An 18,838-nucleotide genomic window follows, 5' to 3' on the forward strand; every position below is an offset into this window, starting at 1 on the left:
CAGTGACCTTCGACTGTTCTCTTATAGACTTCAACAAGAGCAGAGTTGGGTAAGGGTTGAAATACTGTCTGCTCTAACCTCTAACACGACCACTTAACATATACACACACAGACACACAAACACATTGTATAGTCTTATTGTTGCCGTGGAGATCAGTAAGACTTAAACAATTGGGATTAAATTGTAATGACCTCTTAATGAGATTTAGTCTAATTAAGTTTCTTTTAGTTCTTTGCCAAGCTTATCCCATCATTTCTTGTGTGTGTGTGTGTGTGTGTGTGTGTGTGTGTGTGTGTGTGTGTGTGTGTGTGTGTGTGTGTGTGGTGATTACCTGTACCTGGGTTTTTCATACACGTGTAAATTGTCAGTTAAAGACGTTATCTGCTTGCCTTATCTAGTCACCTGGTACTCACCCACTTTATTTTTTGCATAACTGTTTTTAAACCACTCATAACAGACAGAGAATAACAGAATAATAGTTATTTTGCAAACATTCAGCAACTAACTATTTTCATTGCATCATCATATAACACAGTAACATACAACATGTGGAGGTAGAATATGCTGCTGTACTAAAAGATAAAACATTTTTTTGGTTGACTGGATGAACCTGATATCTCACAATGAAAAAAGTTCAAAGGGCAACACACACCAGCATCCTGATGTCGGGATGCGACACTGTTCTATTTCCCAGCACCGAAAAAGCAGCAGTTTACTGATGACAAATCCAGGATAAAGAGGATGCAGTTATCTCAAACCTCTGAACACTAACAATTAAATATTTCAGTGTGTAATTGCTCCACATACAGATGGTACCCGCACTGCTCAAAACTGTACTGTGACCTGCGAGATGCACACAAGAGTCTCACAGACAAGACATCTGCCTGCAAGTCTAGTCAGTGCGATGCATTAAAGAAATGCCTGATGATATTATTTCCTGTGATGCACTGCGATCTGGGAACAGGATCAAAAAATTACAGCAGAAAAAACACCAGCCACTCCTGTGTAGCTGTGATTCAACCACAGACTTGTTGTATTTCATATTGTGCAGGAATTCAGTAGTAATGAATCCCATTGATCAAAAATTATCATCCCATCATGCTCTTCACATCACTGTACTGTACATCATCATCATTAGTCTGCCTGGTTTTATTTCCTTTTCGGTTGGAATCATAGATGTGTATTGTAGTTTTGGATGGGGATGGTAATGATTTTGAACTTTGGGTTTTTGGTTCCTTTAACCTTTCCTTTTAATGTCATTGTGTTTCTGTTGTCACTGTGTCTCCATATGTTGTCCATGTATGTTTGGTTCTGTCCTCATCATGACAACCCTTCCCTGCCAGCAGAAGGTAAACAGAGGCGTTATTACAACGCTGGGCTGCCTGTAGCTCTTCTTTTAGCTCCTTTTTTTATCTTTTATCTTTCCTCCTTCTCCGTCGCTCTCTCCGGCACTGACTTAACAGCACTGAGGAGATTGAAGTTCTGTGTGTGCGTGTGTGTGTGCCTTTTGTTTGCTGCATGGGGAGCACTAAAGGCACTCTGAGAAAAGGGGACTGGACATAAAAACAAGGGTCAAAGGAAGGAGGGTATTATGTTTTCAGAATGATGCTGAAAGCGAGCAGCACGTAAAGCCCTTGTGGCTCTGGCTGTCCTGCTTAATGAAGGTGGCGAGAGAAGCAGCATGGCGACGCTCTGAGCACAGCAGGAGGACGTGAAGCTGCACAGATAACACAGCATCCTCCTCATATAACCCCAGTGTTATATGGAACATGACTGATGTGTGCGTGTGCTTTACTAAAGGGCATACATTGTACATGATACTACTTATGTCATAACATCGTGGCAAAATAATATCCTGCAGACATATATGTCACCAGCATACTGCCATATATGACAAAATATAACCTTTTTGTCATGTTTATTGGCTTTTTATAACATTGTAACAACTGTGTGACTGTGAATGAGTTTAACAAACGCTAATCAACAAATCAAATGACATCTACTCACTCATCTACTTCACCTTTCAAACAGCTTTTCAGCTGTGAAAATGCTGAGTTTAATTAACTCTCATGTCAAACTGTCTTTACACTTGATTACTTGACTTGTATGATAAGGTTTATAAATTTAAAAAATATCAATATGCTCAAAATATATCTGTCATCCTGCTTTGCCTTTGCCTATATGCACTACGCAGTAAGTAAGAAAACCAGAACGCATGGCTATAGGAAGAGACTGTTAGAAAGTGCAGTTCTACTCATGTGTGATCTACAGTAGTTGCACTGAAGCTTTGACTCTTTATCAAGAGTGATAAAAATGCTTTGTCATTAATTTATTTCTCAGCATATAAGTATTGCCTGCAGTGTCTGATGCTACCCTCAGCTATTCTGTTGCTGACTGTATTTGGTGCTGTTCCCAGTTTGACCTGCTAGTGGAGCTGTTCCACGATGAGGAGAAAGCGACCACTCCCACTGGTCAGGTCCCAGGGACTGGGGGCCGGACCCGCCTCAGCATCAAACCTGACAAGAGCCGAGAAAAAAGCAGCAAGGACCACAAGAAGACAGTCGGCTGCCAGGTTGATCATCTCTCCAGTGTTTAGTTATTTAGACTGATGCTGTTTTATCAATTTCATTTGGTTAATGTCAAGATGTAAGAAAAACCCTATTTAAAAAACCCTAGTATTTGTTCATCTATTAGCGATACATTGTTTTAATACTGATTATAATGCTATGAACAGCAGTTTGTGACATGAATGCCAATTATCCAGAGTTGATTTTTAAACATTCATTCAGCTTAATAGTACAAAAGTAATGGTGATGGTGATGGTGATGATGATGATGATGATGATGATGATGATGATGACGATGACGGTCCTCTCTTGTAGTTTCGTAACTCTCTGCAAATGCTGATGGACACTTTGAATGCAACCACTCCACATTACGTCCGCTGCATCAAACCCAATGACTTTAAGATGGCCTTCTCGTGAGTCTCCTCTCTGTTTTATATGTCTTCTTCTCTTTTTGAATTTAAGAAACTGAAGACAGTAAATCATTTTGGTATTATTTTAGCAATTATTCTGTGGCAGCAAAGTGATTCATTTTCTCTTTCGCCAACTTCAGATTTCTTCGTATTCTCAATTTAGATTTTAGATATTAGTAACACTGCACTCATTTATTTAAATTGCATTCAAGACAACTTACTCAGTTTTCCTATAACATTGCTGCCCTCATTGAATCAAGCACTGTGCTCAGGCTTAGTCACCATCTTAGCTCAGGTGCAATTCATGGTGGCCTCACTGACTGTGGTTATATGTTGTCGGCAGGTTTGATCCTAAACGTGCAGTGCAGCAGCTCAGAGCCTGTGGTGTCCTGGAGACCATCCGCATCTCTGCTGCAGGTTTCCCATCCAGGTATTGATGCATCCCAGCAACACTCCTAAAGACTCTGATATGTTTACGATGTGTTGTGCACACTTCTGATTTGTTGTCTTTATTATCTGTCATCACTCTCTCTCTGTAGAGGAAACTGTTTTGTCTGAACTCCAGAACTGGACTTTTGTTTGGCTTTGCTTATTAGTCACCTTAATATCTTTTAAATCAGTATCAATTCTGAAAACCTTAGACATTAGTGAGTGTTTGTTCCCATTCCTTGTTCCCACAGGAATTTTTGGAATATCATGTATAGAAGTATTAAGTCAGGGTTTCTATGTCAGTCACCTTACAGGATAATATCACTATGTATTTCACAACTTAACATGCATAAATGCGCTGAATTAAATGGTAGTTCTTCAGAGACAAAGTCAAACAGCAGAGCTAGCTGTTTCCTTCTTTATACATTTACTTTTGTGATAAATTGTTAAACTCTACAAAAAGAAAGGAGTTAAATGTTTGGGTTGTGGTGGTTTTCTAAATGCGTCTGTGTGTGTCACAGATGGACGTACCAGGAGTTCTTCAGTCGTTACAGAGTGCTGATGAAGCAGAAGGACGTGCTTTCTGACAAAAAGTTGACCTGCAAAAACGTTCTGGAGAAACTGGTGCAGGTCAGAAAATTAAGAGATATATATTATTATTTGTGCATTTTCTTTGTGACTGCACAGTACATCTGTCTCTTTTCGTCCATCTAATCGCTGTCTTACCCCTAATTTTGCTCCGGTCTTTCCTCAGGACCAAGATAAATACCAGTTTGGTAAGACCAAGATCTTCTTCAGGGCCGGCCAGGTCGCCTATCTGGAGAAGTTAAGGGCAGACAAGTTGCGTGCTGCATGTATCCGCATCCAGAAAACCATCCGCTGCTGGCTGGCACGGAAGAAGTATCTGCGAAAGCGCAGCGCTGCCATCACCATCCAGAGGTTCACCAGAGGATACCAGGCTCGCTGGTGAGTCAACTCCTTCCTTCAGCCATTCACATACAGAACAATCACATGCAAAAACATCTGCCTCTCCTATGACCGCTATGTTTGACTCATAAGAAAGTGCCATTGCAGTCAAATAAGTTGAAGTTGAAAGGTTCAAGGTTCACAGTAATACTTATATTATAAATATGTGTTGATTGAGATGCTTATATCTGGGCTCTCCTCAGCCTGGCCAAGTTCCTGCGTCGCACTCAGGCCGCCACCATCATCCAGAAGTACCAGAGGATGTACGTGGAGAAGAAACGCTACAGGCAGAAGCAGGCTGCTGCACTGGCCATGCAGACAATCCTCAGAGCTTATATGGCCCGGCAGAAGTACCAGGCGGTAAGACACGCAGATAATATAGTAAAATCTCAAAATAGCCCCAAAGAATCTGCTTTAGATCCACAATAGTACATGAGCTCTGATTTCCCTCTGCCTTTCCTTGACTGTTTCTGTGTCTCTCTGTAGCTGCTGCGGGAGCACAAGGCGGTGATCATTCAGAAACGCGTTCGTGGCTGGTTGGCTCGGTGCTGGTACAAGCGCTGCCTTGTCTCCATCGTCTACCTGCAGTGCTGTATCCGCAGGATGAGGGCGAGGCGTGAGTTGAAGAAGCTAAAGATCGAGGCTCGCTCAGTGGAGCACTTCAAGAAGCTCAACAAAGGCATGGAGAACAAGATCATGCAACTGCAGAGGAGGATCGACGAGCAGGTGAGATGTTGACTTTTTCCCCCCCGTGTTTGTTTTTATACATAAGAATATATTCATTCACATATCCTTTTATTTCTAATTATTTATGATTCATTTCGGGTGTTTTACTGTTCTGTTTTACCATCTATCCAGAGCAAGGAAAACCGGTCGATCAACGAGAGGCTCGTTGGCCTGGAGAATACCTACTCAGCAGAGAGCGAGCGAATGCGCAACGAGCTGAGCCGACTGCGTGGGGTGGAGGAGGAGGCCAAGAACAAAACCAACCAGGTGACGTCGTTGCTGGAGGAACTGGAGCGGCTGAGGAGGGAGCTGAGTGCCACGCAGCAGGAGAAGAAGACCATCGAGGACTGGGCGCAGAAATACAGGGACGAAATGGAGAAAGTAAGGAAGGATCCACATCATTACTGTTACCTGTTGTTTTCCTGCTCTATTTCCTCCTAGTCTGAGATCAAGTAAAGTAGCTTTACTTGTATATCTCACCTTTTCCTAGGTTAACAGATTTTGAATTTCAAGAATTCACTTTTTAATGTGGCCCAACTGAAAACAAGTTGATTCTTCTCTCTACTCTCATTAAACAACCCGTCCTCTCTCCTAGTTTTCCAGGTTTAGTAAGACTGTGACTGTGAAATAAAAAAGAAAGGGCTCCTAGAATCTCCCATAGTTCCCTGGAAGTACACAGCATATTACTGAATACTATATTTGCATAAATATGGATATTGGCATCAGAGGAAAACAGTTTTCCCCCAATTTAGGAGACACAGCGAACCAGGGGGAAAAGGTCACGTGGTGGGCTCAGGGGGCAGAGTTGCCCCGGGTCAGGTGAGCACAGGAGATAGAGTAGCGTTCTAGTGAGGTAGCCACTGAACTGTGTGTGTGTGTGTGTGTGCGTGTGTGTGTGCATGTGTGAGTGAGTGAGCGAGCGAGCGAGTGAGTGAGTGCTATTTAAGTTGTGCACTTTGTTTTTATTATATTTTGATCTTGATCTATAAACTCTAGAACAAAGTTCTTACCCAGAAATTTCATGACCTCTGATTAATTACAATTCACTAATTTATTGAACTACAAAAGGAACTTCTCCTTTAAATCCATCAGTCAATCTTTGTTTGTGTTTATTTCATTAATCATTATTTTCTCTTGTGTCGCTCAACATGGAGGTCAAAGTTTAAAACTACACTGCTGGAGCTGATTGGGACTCAGATCTGCAGGAACATAACTCTTTGTATTTTACTTCAAATATCCCAGGAGGTTTTTCAGAATGAGGAGCACTTGTTTTGAGCATCTTTTGAGACTTAGGAGTTACAGTAATGTATTGAATGAAAGATGTGGATCAGTCACATTTATAGTAGGACTGATCATTTCACATTCAACATGCAGTCAGTTTTACACCAGCTTTTCACAAGATGTTACTGAAGGATCATTTCTGTGTGTGGTTAGATGGTCTCGGAGCTGAAGGACCAGAATGGCTTGCTGAAGAAAGAGAAGGACGACTTGAACAGGTTGATTCAGGAACAGAGTCAGCAGATGACAGGTATGCGAACATCACCACATAAATCATACTAACTTACGGCAACACATCCGTCTTCATCGTGTAGAAACATATAGCTGTCTCCTAAACCACACAATATGTTTCTTTTTTTTTTTTTAAACTACTTATTGTTTTGTCTCATCAGAGAAAATGGCGCGGGTGATAGCAGAGGAGACTCAGCAGCTGGAGACAGATCTGAACGAGGAACGGTCTCGCTACCAGAATCTCCTGACAGAACACCTTCGCCTCGAGGAGAAATACGACGACCTGAAGGAGGAGATGGCTCTTTCCTCGGTGAGGAACACTTACACACACCACTAGTCATTATTCATGAGATGTTTACCTTATGTGTGTGCACAATCATACAGTTTTCTTCTACTCTACCTGCTAAAATAGACAAAACACTAAGACAGCAAATTAACTGAACGCATGTGTGTCACCCATTATGCAGCAGGGAGAACTTGAGTTTATTATTTTCTAGTTTAAATTGTTGATTTTCTCTCCAATCCAAAGAATGTCTCCAAGCCTGGTCACAGGAGAACAGATTCCACTCACAGCAGCAACGAGTCAGAGTACACCTACAACTCAGAGTACGCCGAATTGGAAGAAGGTTCCCGTACCACCGAAGTAAGCATGTTGGCATTAAATATTATCACATTTAATAAGAGGAAATATCCAGACACTGTTTCTACTCTGAAATGTGTTCATCACAGTTTGAGTTGTGGATCAAGAACTTTAGCGTTTAAATACTTTCTACTGGGCAAATACTCTCCTAACATTTCACTGTCATGCAGGATGTGACACGAGGAATCGACACCTCTCTGACCCTCAAGCTGCAGAAACGTCTCACAGAACTGGAGCAAGAAAAGCAGTCACTGCGCAACGAACTGGAAAACAAAGAGGAGCAGTTCCAGCGGGCTAGAGCCAGGGTACTGACATGGTCCCTCTGACATATATCACTTTATTGATAAATTTCATAACACTTAATGTTATAGGCCTCATAGCAGTGTTTTAACCTATGGGAAAGGGTTGTAAACATACAGACGCCTTTCATATAATTATAATTGTAAAGAGGCTTCTCATAATTATGAACACAATCCAGATTGATTGATTGATTGATTGATTGATTGATTGATAGATATAGACATTGGAAGAAAGGTTTGCTGAACCTTTTTTCCTATAAGGCTGACCTGATTCCAGTCCGTCAGGTTTCCTCATCACCATTTTTTGCTCCTTGTTTCAGGATGATGCAGAGTTTAAAAAGGCTCGTGGGGCAGAGCTGGAGTATGAGTCACTCAAGGTAAGTAGTCATATTAGGGTGAAGTACAAAAAATGCATAAACACATCCTTCAACTGAAATCCATTGATTTCTGAGAAATGCTTAATCCAAAGCCAGGTAACTTCAAAATGCCTAATTTTTCACTTGTTACTTTGACCGTAACGCCGAGTCGTTTCACTTCGCAGCGTCAGGAGCTGGAGTCAGAGAACAAGAAGCTTAGACATGACTTGGCAGAGATGAGGCAAAGCCTGCTGGGTGACGCAGCTACAGGCGCCGGTGCCCCAGGCTCCCCTGCTTACAAGGTGCTGCTGGATCAGCTCAATGCCTCCTGTGAGGAGCTGGAGGTTCGCAAGGAGGAGGTGCTGATCCTGCGCTCCCAGCTGGTGAGCCAGAAGGAAGCCATGCACCACAAGGTAAAGACAGTATCTTATCATTTGTTAGTATTCAGGCTGTAAACATCCACATATAACTAAACATTTAGGCTCTTTTTGTCAAATGGTGTCATTATTTTTTTCACACGGGGTTTTAACTGTGGAGCTACAGTAGATGTCGGTGGAGGGTGTGCTGCTTGCTTGAATCCACCTTCTTACATTTATGTGTTTCCACCCCAGTCTGTTTCTCTGTTTGTCTGTATCCCAGAAAAGTAACAAAAGAATTTGGCTGAGATCTCTCACGGACTAAAGATCAGTTTAAATATATTTTGACAAAAAATTGATATTTGATAAATAGCTCTTATGCTGTGTTCATGTAGTCCAATCCTAATTAAAAAAACATTTTTTGAGTGACATTTGAACCAGAGTGAGCACTCTTTTGTTAGATTTTGGGGCAAATTCACATTTAAATTGTCCATACTGTATGTTGCAAATATTTTCACTGTACCCTCAGTGTGTCTAACTCTCCTGTCTCCACCTTCTCTCCTTCATCCATGCTTTCCCACAGGATGAGAAGGTACAGTTGAAAGACTGCATCATGCATGAAAATCTGACACTTTCATGGTGTGTCGTGTCTATAAAACCTCCTCAGTGAAGAAAGCTGATCCAGCAGAATCAGTTTGATTTACAAACTACAGAGTAAAATATCCATGTCCAGTTTGCTCTTGATTCTTTCAGAAACAAGTACAAGACCTAGCAGCACTGTTAGGAAAATTAAAACAGACCCCATAAATACGTAAGACCTAAAAAAAACAGCTATGGATGAAGTATCTTGTATTGTTTTAGTGGTGGATATTTCTTACTTTTTATCAGCATCAACTTAAACATACTAAAGCTGCTGGTGGTTGCAAAAGTACAACATCAACTGCAAATTTCAGGTTTTAGTGTCAGTATCCTAAAATGAAAAAAACATTTTTTTACTTTCTACAAGACTTTAAGAGGCGCTACTTTTCTGTATAATGAAAAACTTCCCCCTCGGTCACCACGTGATCTTGTTCCCCTGAATGAAAGATTCCTGTTCTCAGGGAGCTGTGGGAAATCACACACTCAATTTGATGAGTGAAGTAAAGAGAGCACGTTAAGAGAAAGTGGTTACAACAAAGAATTTAATCTGAACACATAGTAATACTTAGAACCCCACATTGAATCACGGAAATTATCATCAATAATTTACACTGGAACCAGAACAGAACAGGGAACTGAATAATGGTTAGAAACAAAATACACTGTTAAGCCTGGTGATGACACAAAAACCACAGTAAAATCAGTTGCTGTGACACAAGATCAGCAGTTCTTACTGTAAGAGGCTTTACACGCAGACTCTGTCCTCTCCTCTGGCTGTAGTCTGACTATCTCATCTGTCTCGTCCTTTGTCTGGCTGAATGGGTTTATGGATTATTTGTAACGTCTCTGAGAGTTTTGCTCTGTGGTCATTTTACAGAATCCATTTAGCATCCATCCTTGTAAACGCAGTCTGTAGTACATTCAGTACGGTGGCCCCCAAGCTCTCGACAAGTTATATTTCAAATTGCGGCCTGTGGATAATGTGAACATCTGTCTACATCTCATCATGTGCAGAAATTAATTCTTGTCTTTATATGAAACTGTCACACATCTGTCAAATGTACCCTGCTCCAACACTCTCAAAAACTATCCAAATTTTGATCACAAGTGACCTTTAGCCCATGTTACTCATCAGCCGGTGCTCAGCTATCAGCAGTGTCAAGCTCATACAAGCACCTCTTGTCTCCTGAGAGCTAGAAAAAGAGCCCACAGCCTTGATGTTCCCCGTAGATAGATGGCTGTCTCATTTGATGGCTTGTCACTGTGTCAGCCTGTGGCTCCAGCTGGCTCATGATTGTCAGGGTAAAAGGACAGTCGTAGCCAGCAGCGACACTGATGCTGGCAGAGACTCGTCAGCAACAACACACGCTGACTGCTCATAGCAGTGTAAATGCACACTAATGAAACCATTGACTCTCTTGTCTTTGTTCATACACCTAACCCATATGAAAATCCCAGCAGTTGAGGTGATGATGTGGTTTGTGATGCAGCTTCACAACCAGCTGTAAATGTGGTGTTATTCTTTCTCGTTTATCCCTCTTTCCTAATATCTCCTCCACCTTCTCTCTCCTTTTTCCAGGAGACCATGACAGAGCCGTCTGTCTATGTTGAGGATGTGTCTAAACTGAAGGATGCTGATGAACTCAAACAAGCTTACATAGGCCTCAAAGACACCAACAGGTACTATGTTACAGCCATTACTCCTCCACGTCTCCATGTCTCTGACTCCTTTAACTTTTGTTTATCCATTTTAATATCTTATCAAGCTCCAATATGATGTCTGTCTGATTGTTGCATGTGAACGTATGTGTGTTTGTGAACGCCTCTCTGTCCCGTGCAGATCTCCTAGGTTCATACGTAAGCCGCTGGAAGTCAGTGATCTCCTGAGTAGGCTCAGGTAACGGATGAGAGGTGGCCTATGCATCATGGAGCAGAGCATGCATGGCCACGCTGTTGCTGAACAGGGTTAAAAAATGATACAAGTGATCTGATACTACTGAAGCTGAAACAGCAGACTCACACTGCTGTGCTGATGAAAGCTTGGGTAGCTTTGCGTGGCATTTTCTGCCCTAACAGCATGATGAATATAATATAACAGCTCTAGCTACAGTTTAGCTCTTTATTATGCTCTAACAGAAGGTGTGTGTTTACTGGTACTCACTGCAGTCAAGGAACTTGTATTTGGCTTTTGAGTGAAGATGCGGGGATTGTAGGCCTGCATGTGTTTTGATAGTTCAGCATTAACAAGAGTCGAGTGTCTTGCTGAAGGATCAGACTCAAAATAGTTTCCGGTTTACCTCTAAACAATGAAACTTTGTGGTTTCAACAGCTCTGGTCTGTCTTTGGAGATGTTGCAGAACTCCATATACAGGGCAGCAGTAAGAAAATGTGTGGCATGAAAGCATGGACACGTCAGAGCTGAAAGGGATACGACTTTTATCAATCCGTAGAGCCACAGAGTGACGTCCTCACACACTCACTGTGCAGCAGGTTTTATGCTGTTGTAGGACCCCCCTCTCTCAGCTTCATGGAATGAGTTTGGCATGAATACTGCATGAATTGACCCTCTTGCAATACGTTACTATACGTCTTTAATCATGTTTTTATGTTCAGAGATGTGCAGCACACCTTTAAGGAAGTGTATGGTTATAGACCCTTAAACATTTTTGCTAGTACCCACCCTTGTTTTCCACAGGTTTTGTTCCATTTATTAAATCCACTTTCCTCTGCAGCCAGTAGTTCTCGTCTCATTGGCCTTACTTACATCATTAATTACACTTGGTGATGTAACTACAGTAGATAATTAACAGCAAATGTGAACAATGTCTACGCAACTAAATTTTAAGATAATAAAACCATCATGTCTTTGCATTTTAACTCCCCAGAGTTTCCCAAAAAGTTTTGCTGTGCATCACTACATTTTTTCCTCCTTTCATTTTTCCCATGTTGCTCCTTTTGTTGCTTGTTCCCTTCTTTGTTCACACACCCACATCAGAGTTCAGTCAGCAGATCACAATGAACGCAGGAACAAACTCACTCACATAGTGACACTGGTATAAAATACAACTAATTTACATGTTCAGTAGAAAATGCACAGTACACAGCAGGCTGCACATACACAAGACAGGAAATGAAACGTGAGTTGGTACCAGCATGATTAAATGGCCAAATAGTCACCAAAAGGGAGATAGAAGCATACACACATCAACAAGCCGACATCTCATATTTAAATAACCATATTCTTGTCCACGTCGTCTAGTCTGTCCCCCCACCCCCACCCACCCATCCCACCTTTTATTTTGTTGTTGTGTTGTTCATGTTCCCTTGTGCTGTGTGTCGGTCAGATCCGCCGCTCCAGACTTCCATAAGCTGAATGAGGACGGAGAGCTGTGGCTGGTTAATCAGGGCTTAAAGGAGACCATCAGGTGTTATTGTGTTTCAAACACAAGTGTGATTTTTGAGCATGACACGTTGCCTTTTCACAAGAAAGGATGTGTACTGCTGGTTTTCTTCATTCACATATTTTCTCTCTCACGCCTTCCCAACCTGTCAGAGTTTTCTCTCCCGTCTACCTTCCTGTTTGTCCAGCTGTTTGCCAGTTTTGGACATTAGGACTGCTTGTTATTAGGTCTTAGTGACCTGGGAGCCTTATTGACTAATCAGAAAATTTTACAGATTTAGAAGCTGGTTTTGCTGCCAAATTCACACACCCATTATTTTATACTTAGTCGCCATAAAGACGCTACTCTATGTTTTATGGATATGGCCTTTTACACAAGCCCTGCCAAGGTAGACAACGATGTTTTTGGCACAAGACACTGGCATATGACTTTACAATACAATAAAAAATGACATAGAATTTGGTCCATTCCATAATATATAGTGTGTAGTAATATATACAGCGCTTTGCTTTGATTTTTCCTTTTTATTTACGAGACATTTCAGCAGAATTTGTCTTCATCCTGTTACTAACCTTGTTTTACTCACTTATAATGGCAACCTGTTGACAGCTTCATGTAACGAAATGTTCACTGCAGAGCTTGCTTCAAATAGTGTTTGCAATGTGTGATACTGGTATGTTGTATAGCTTTTTTGATACTAAGATTGGATTTACCAGCTGATCAGTTGTTTCATCACTAACAGCTTACACTGCTGCAGTGACAGAAACTCCTTTGTTCCTGATGTTTAAAACAAACCCTAAGAATTGTTCACAAGCACTGTTTGACTTGGATCTGATGACTCAAATCTTCAGTGCTTCATCTTAAACTATCATCTCTGTTCACTCTTTTGACCGGCTACTGTATTGGCGAGATTCAACTTTAAAAGAGCGTGAAGCTGGATGACTCAGCAGAATAAAGAGAGTGTTCAGAGAGGCTGCGCTCGAGGCTGCACAGCATGCTGCTGTCCTGCACCACCACACTGTGGTGAAAACCTCCACTTTTATCATTCCCTCTCTCACTGATTTTTTTCTCTCCTCTTCTCTCATTTTTGTCTTTCTCTCCTGCTCTTTCTTCACTTCATTCTGCATACAAAAATATTCCTTCTCTCCCTCAAACCTTTCCCTCCCTCCACATCTACCTGTCCGCATCTTCTTCCTGTCTTCCCTCACATCCTCTCACCTGCCACACTCCTCTTCCTTCTCTCTCATCACCCCCATTCTTTACCCCCATTCTTTGTTTTGTCTTTTACACGCTGGTCCTCGCCCCTTCTTTCTTCTCCGTCCACCTCTGGTCTCCACGGTCCGCCCCCACCTTCAGGTTACTGGAGCACCAGCTTCAGACTCAGCGTAGAAGTAACGACAGTGAGGTGGAGGCGTTGCGCGGCGAGCTGCAGAATGTCAAGGAGGAGAACAATCGTCAGCAGCAACTCTTGGCCCAAAACCTCCAACTGCCTCCAGAGGCCCGAATCGAAGCCAGTCTGCAACACGAGATCACCCGGCTCACGAACGAGAACTTGGTACGCTGCGACACACACACACATATACACACAGATACATGCAAGCTGAAGAAGAGAAGTAACTTCTATGTCAGTTTAGTTAAAGTGCACATCACAAAGAGTCTGAGCCACACTTTACAAAACATAAACATCAGAGATACAACAGTGAGACCTCATGTACAAATACACAGACAGAGGCAGAATCCCAAACATACAGGTAAGACTGTTAATTTAACAATTACAAAATTGAAGTAATTAGTTACCAAAGTAGAAATCATCTTAATTTATACTCAGCCAGTGAAACTTGGAGAAAAAAAGTTTTAAATCTAAATTTTAAAGCATTTCTCCAAATGAACATGAAGTTTATACTCAAATAGTCAAATAAAGACTTTTAATATCTAATAACCTCAAGATTTCAAGTTACAATATACATGCTGCCCATATTAGACCGATCTGATGTAGCCAGCAATGAAAATAAATCAAAAGCTTTGTTCTAAACCTCCCACCATGGATACCACAGTGGTTGGGATGGCACAATGTGCCTCCTTCTTGGTGTGTGGCTCATTTAAAGGTAGAAATCTTCACCTTCACATGTTATTTCCTCCCCATTACAGCACAGACAGCAATACTGCATTGTCACACTTCATTATTGTTTGTGACAAGCAATTTAAAAGAGTTAAAAGTCATCAAACAATAAAATAAGACGGATGCAAATGTTACTTAAGTGGCATTGCCAGTCAGGACAGTGACCCAAACACTTGATCGTCATTTCTCTAAAGACCTTGCGGACAATCTCCAGCTGTGCCGACATTGCAGGGTTAGTGTTTATCGTCGTCCTCCGCCAGACAGGATATAAGAAAATACATTTCACAAAAATTATTGATTTCAGGTTCAAGGGAGGTGCTGTGTTGTTGTTGTGCTCTGCATCCAAAACATTTCTGCTAAAGAACGGTAACAAATCACTCTGGTGCCTTCGAACCAGAATCTGCTCCACACCAACAACAACACACACACAAACACACTCAAATGCTCTTTTCAAGCGATGAACACAGCCGAGGATTACTTGACTTCCACTACATCACTCCGAATCACAGACAACACATTATTTCCCCAGTGTAGTGTATCTTGTCTCTAAAGCTGTTTGGGTTGGTGGTCTCAATCCCACTTGGGTTTCACATACAAAGCAGCCACTTACAGCGCTGTGTCACGCACACACACACACACTCATCTGTGTGGATGGTGTCACCTGACAGGAACTCATGGCCGAGGACCCCACAGCATCCAGAGAAGCTCGTGTCATCATTTTACGACGGATGGTTGTATGTAGAGACAGCGCGTGTTTGCCTGCGCGCACGTGTGTGTGTGTTTGCATGTGTGTTAGCACTAACTGAGGTTGTGTGTTTTGAATGAAATGGCAGTAAGCGTTGCTCTAACTCTGCAGCAGTGTCTTTTAACTCACAGCGGAGCAGCTCTGCACCCTTTTTTCTTTCCTAACAGCCAATGAGTCCTGCAACTTCTCTTCTTCTGACAAAACAATCAGCCCAGCAGCTTTAATGTTGATTTCAGCCCCCCACCCCCACCCTCCTCTTTGTTTGTTTGCTCTTTTTCCACAATTCATATTTTCCAAGACAGAGCTGGATGAACTTTGGACAAGTTTCAGTTCTTCTCTAAGAATTTAGAAATTATTATTGTATATTTTTTGACTACATATATTGTTTTTCATTGACATAGGTGTTTATCCACACTTACATAAAAATGTCCAATATTTAAACGCCACATTTTTGGTGGCAGTAGCATACATCATTTCTTCTGGCCTTTTAGCTTGCAGATTTACAGAAGTGCTGAAGTTTTCATTTTTACCACTTGAGGGAGACAGTGTGAAGCAGGCTTATCTTCTTTTCACTATTCTGTCACTCTTTTCTTTTTCTTTTTGTCTTGCCCTCTCTCCATCACTTTATCCTGTCGTCTGTTTCAGGATCTCATGGAGCAGCTGGAGAAGCAGGACCGAACCATCCGCAAGCTCAAGAAGCAGCTGAAGGTTTACTCCAAGAGGATTGGAGAGATGGGAGGTACGGGGCAAATCATCATTCAGCAAAGTCTTGTTAAGACATGTGTTGAGAAAACAGAGCAGACTTGACTGTCGTTGTCCTGTGTGTGTGTCCTAGCGGGTCAAACCGAGGGCCAGACGTCTCCAGGACAGATGGTGGACGAGCCGATCCACCCCGTCAACATTCCCCGCAGGGAGAAAGACTTCCAGGGAATGCTGGAGTACAAGAAGGAGGATGAGCTTAAACTGGTCAAGAACCTCATCCTGGGTAAGAAAAAGAGGTTCTCCAATGAGCCCTCTAGTGTGTCTCTGTGGTTCCACTGTAACAACTGTAACACTGAAACTGTTGTGGGTTTTGGAGTTAAATATATCATCTATTGTGCCTTTGTTTCACGTAGACCTTTCTCAAAAGGGAGGAAAATACTCCATGAAATCATTATGAGAGCTAAGAACAATGCAGGGCAGTGTTAGAAATTGAAGGTTTGATTTGTGGGTTTATCCAGTCTGAAATCTAAAAAACATCTGTACCATGTGAGTTTCATCCTTGTTGCCTCGGTCCACGACTAAACTCGTTTCTCCTCTGTCTCTCCAGAACTGAAGCCTCGCGGTGTAGCCGTGAATCTGATCCCAGGTCTGCCAGCCTACATCCTATTCATGTGTCTGAGACATGCCGACTATGTCAACGATGACCAGAAGGTCCGCACTCTGCTCACCTCAACCATCAACAGTATTAAGAAGATACTAAAGGTATGTGTGTGTGGCAGTGCTCCTCATGTAAAACACGAGCTGATGGATGATGTAAATCCCAACAAGTGAAGATGGAGTTTTGGGCGAGATTTGTAGTTTGGGTTTGAATATTCATGCTCATTGGTCAGTCCATGTCCTCGAATGTGCTAGGTAAGACAAAGTGCTGAGTAAATGTGTTTGTACTCAGCTTCTGGGTGGTGGTTAAAGGGTTAGTTCATCCGTGGCCTGTTTGCGTGGCCAGATCCCACCAGTAATAAGAGAAAATATGTTTCTCATCTTTTGGGTGAAACAATCCTTAAAATGGTTGTTTTCAGGAAGTTGCAGGATATTTTGAGGTGGAGAGGGTCTGGTGGAGTTACAATATGACGGGTACAAGCGGGTTCACTGACCACATTGTGTCTTTCTTCCTCAGAAACGAGGAGATGACTTTGAAACAGTGTCTTTCTGGTTGGCCAACACCTGCCGCTTCTTGCACTGTCTGAAACAGTACAGCGGAGATGAGGTGAGACTGACTGGAGGTTGTTTTTTTTTTTGTATTATTTTATCATTAACTTACTGTTGTTTTGATTCTTTATTGTGTTTTCATCATTTGTAAGTAGAAAAAAATACATTTATATAAATGCAGAATATTAAAGATATTTAGTAAATTATTTTTATCATTAACAATGATAAAAAATCCCACCCTGCTTAAAGGCACTTTTCTTTTTTATCTGCTGGTGTCTGTGTGTCACAGGCTTTCATGAAGCACAACACATCGAGGCAAAACGAACACTCTCTGTCCAACTTCGACCTGGCAGAGTACAGACAGGTGATCAGTGACCTGGCCATCCAGATCTATCAGCAGCTGATCAAATGCATGGAGAACATCCTCCAGCCCATGATAGGTATGTGAATGTACATGTCTGAGTGCTCATGCGATTTAATGCTACTGTAGTTTTGACAATAATGATAATAAGTGTTGCTCTTTTTTATTTTCTTACATGCATGATGCAAATACTATTTGTGTGTGTGTTCTCGACAGTCTCTGGCATGCTGGAGCACGAGACCATCCAGGGCGTTTCTGGGGTGAAGCCCACAGGTCTCCGTAAGCGCACGTCCAGTATCGCTGACGAGGGAACCTACACCCTGGACTCCATCCTGCGGCAGCTCAGCGCCTTCCACTCCACCATGTGTCAGCACGGCACCGACCCCGAGCTCATCAAGCAGGTGGTGAAGCAGCAGTTCTACATCATCGGAGCTGTCACCCTCAACAACCTGCTGCTGCGCAAGGACATGTGCTCCTGGAGCAAAGGCATGCAGATCAGGTAGGAGCTGCTGCTGCTGTTCAGAGAGGAGCCACGCCAGAGTGGGGCTGATTTATATGATGACATTTTTTTTAACTGAATGTTGTTTCTGTTGTAGCCACTTTACTGATCGTGTGTATGTGTGTGTAGGTACAATGTGAGCCAGCTGGAGGAGTGGCTCAGAGACAAAGGTCTGATGACATGCGGAGCCAAGGAGACCCTGGAGCCTCTGATCCAGGCCGCTCAGCTGCTGCAGGTGAAGAAAAAGACTGACGAGGACGCTGAGGCCATCTGCTCCATGTGCCAGGCCCTCACCACTGCTCAGGTAAAACACCCTGACTCTTATTAGACCACATTCAAATAATCCTGACTGTAATAAGTCTGAAGTCACGTTTGAAAGATTAAGGTAGAGACCACATGATTTCACAAACCTGAGGAGAACTCCAGGTATTTGTTGGTAACTGTAGGTTAAATGTGTTTCTTTTCGTAACCTTTTAGTTTTTCTTCTCTTTCAGATTGTGAAGGTCCTGAACCTCTACACACCAGTCAACGAGTTTGAGGAGAGAGTGTCAGTTGCATTCATACGAACCATACAGGTAATCTACTCCAGATGAATCAATACAGCACTGGACAGACTATTAAACATAATTAAAGGACATGAATGCCCCAGGAAACACCATTTTACAAAGTTACACTCTCCAAATTATAGCACAAATTGAATCTAGTTATGTTAATTTGAATTTGATAGTGAGTAACCCCAACCCTCAGTTAGTAAACTGGCAGAATTTCAAAAGACTTTACTGATTTATTTGCATGTTTTGACCCACCTGCTACAAAATTGGACCTTCTCTACACAAACCCTTTTCCTAAACAGAGCTTAGTGTTTTATATTTTTTAATGCCTTCTCCAAGCAGACATTTACTAGGTTA

General features: G+C 42.1%; 1 protein-coding gene across 4 annotated transcripts in view; it reads left to right on the plus strand.

The window, feature by feature from the left end:
• The window catches only part of myo5aa (myosin VAa), a 53,099-nt gene that overhangs the window by 30,156 nt on the left and 4,105 nt on the right, over window positions 1-18,838 (plus strand). For 2 of the 4 annotated variants that reach the window (XM_087175531.1, XM_087175530.1), the window contains exons 15-39: window positions 2,418-2,573; window positions 2,883-2,980; window positions 3,321-3,407; window positions 3,928-4,036; window positions 4,161-4,372; window positions 4,576-4,732; window positions 4,859-5,098; window positions 5,231-5,479; window positions 6,533-6,626; window positions 6,769-6,917; window positions 7,137-7,250; window positions 7,418-7,552; window positions 7,867-7,923; window positions 8,088-8,315; window positions 10,477-10,577; window positions 13,655-13,853; window positions 15,086-15,151; window positions 15,808-15,901; window positions 15,998-16,147; window positions 16,472-16,626; window positions 17,039-17,128; window positions 17,360-17,510; window positions 17,648-17,930; window positions 18,060-18,234; window positions 18,425-18,505. In XM_087175531.1, the coding sequence (XP_087031657.1) occupies window positions 2,418-2,573; window positions 2,883-2,980; window positions 3,321-3,407; window positions 3,928-4,036; window positions 4,161-4,372; window positions 4,576-4,732; window positions 4,859-5,098; window positions 5,231-5,479; window positions 6,533-6,626; window positions 6,769-6,917; window positions 7,137-7,250; window positions 7,418-7,552; window positions 7,867-7,923; window positions 8,088-8,315; window positions 10,477-10,577; window positions 13,655-13,853; window positions 15,086-15,151; window positions 15,808-15,901; window positions 15,998-16,147; window positions 16,472-16,626; window positions 17,039-17,128; window positions 17,360-17,510; window positions 17,648-17,930; window positions 18,060-18,234; window positions 18,425-18,505 (3,630 nt within the window). Of the gene's footprint in view, window positions 1-2,417; window positions 2,574-2,882; window positions 2,981-3,320; window positions 3,408-3,927; window positions 4,037-4,160; window positions 4,373-4,575; window positions 4,733-4,858; window positions 5,099-5,230; window positions 5,480-6,532; window positions 6,627-6,768; window positions 6,918-7,136; window positions 7,251-7,417; window positions 7,553-7,866; window positions 7,924-8,087; window positions 8,316-10,476; window positions 10,578-10,737; window positions 10,795-12,241; window positions 12,323-13,654; window positions 13,854-15,085; window positions 15,152-15,807; window positions 15,902-15,997; window positions 16,148-16,471; window positions 16,627-17,038; window positions 17,129-17,359; window positions 17,511-17,647; window positions 17,931-18,059; window positions 18,235-18,424; window positions 18,506-18,838 lie in introns of all 4 variants that reach the window. The other 2 variants (XM_087175533.1, XM_087175532.1) reach the window with 2 other exon arrangements.

The sequence above is a fragment of the Seriola lalandi genome, unplaced genomic scaffold, assembly GCF_002814215.2.
Source record: "Seriola lalandi dorsalis isolate HSWRI2012SDOR001 ecotype SW California unplaced genomic scaffold, Sedor1 jcf7180002054474, whole genome shotgun sequence".
In the NCBI taxonomy this organism is placed as follows: Eukaryota; Metazoa; Chordata; class Actinopteri; order Carangiformes; family Carangidae; genus Seriola; species Seriola lalandi.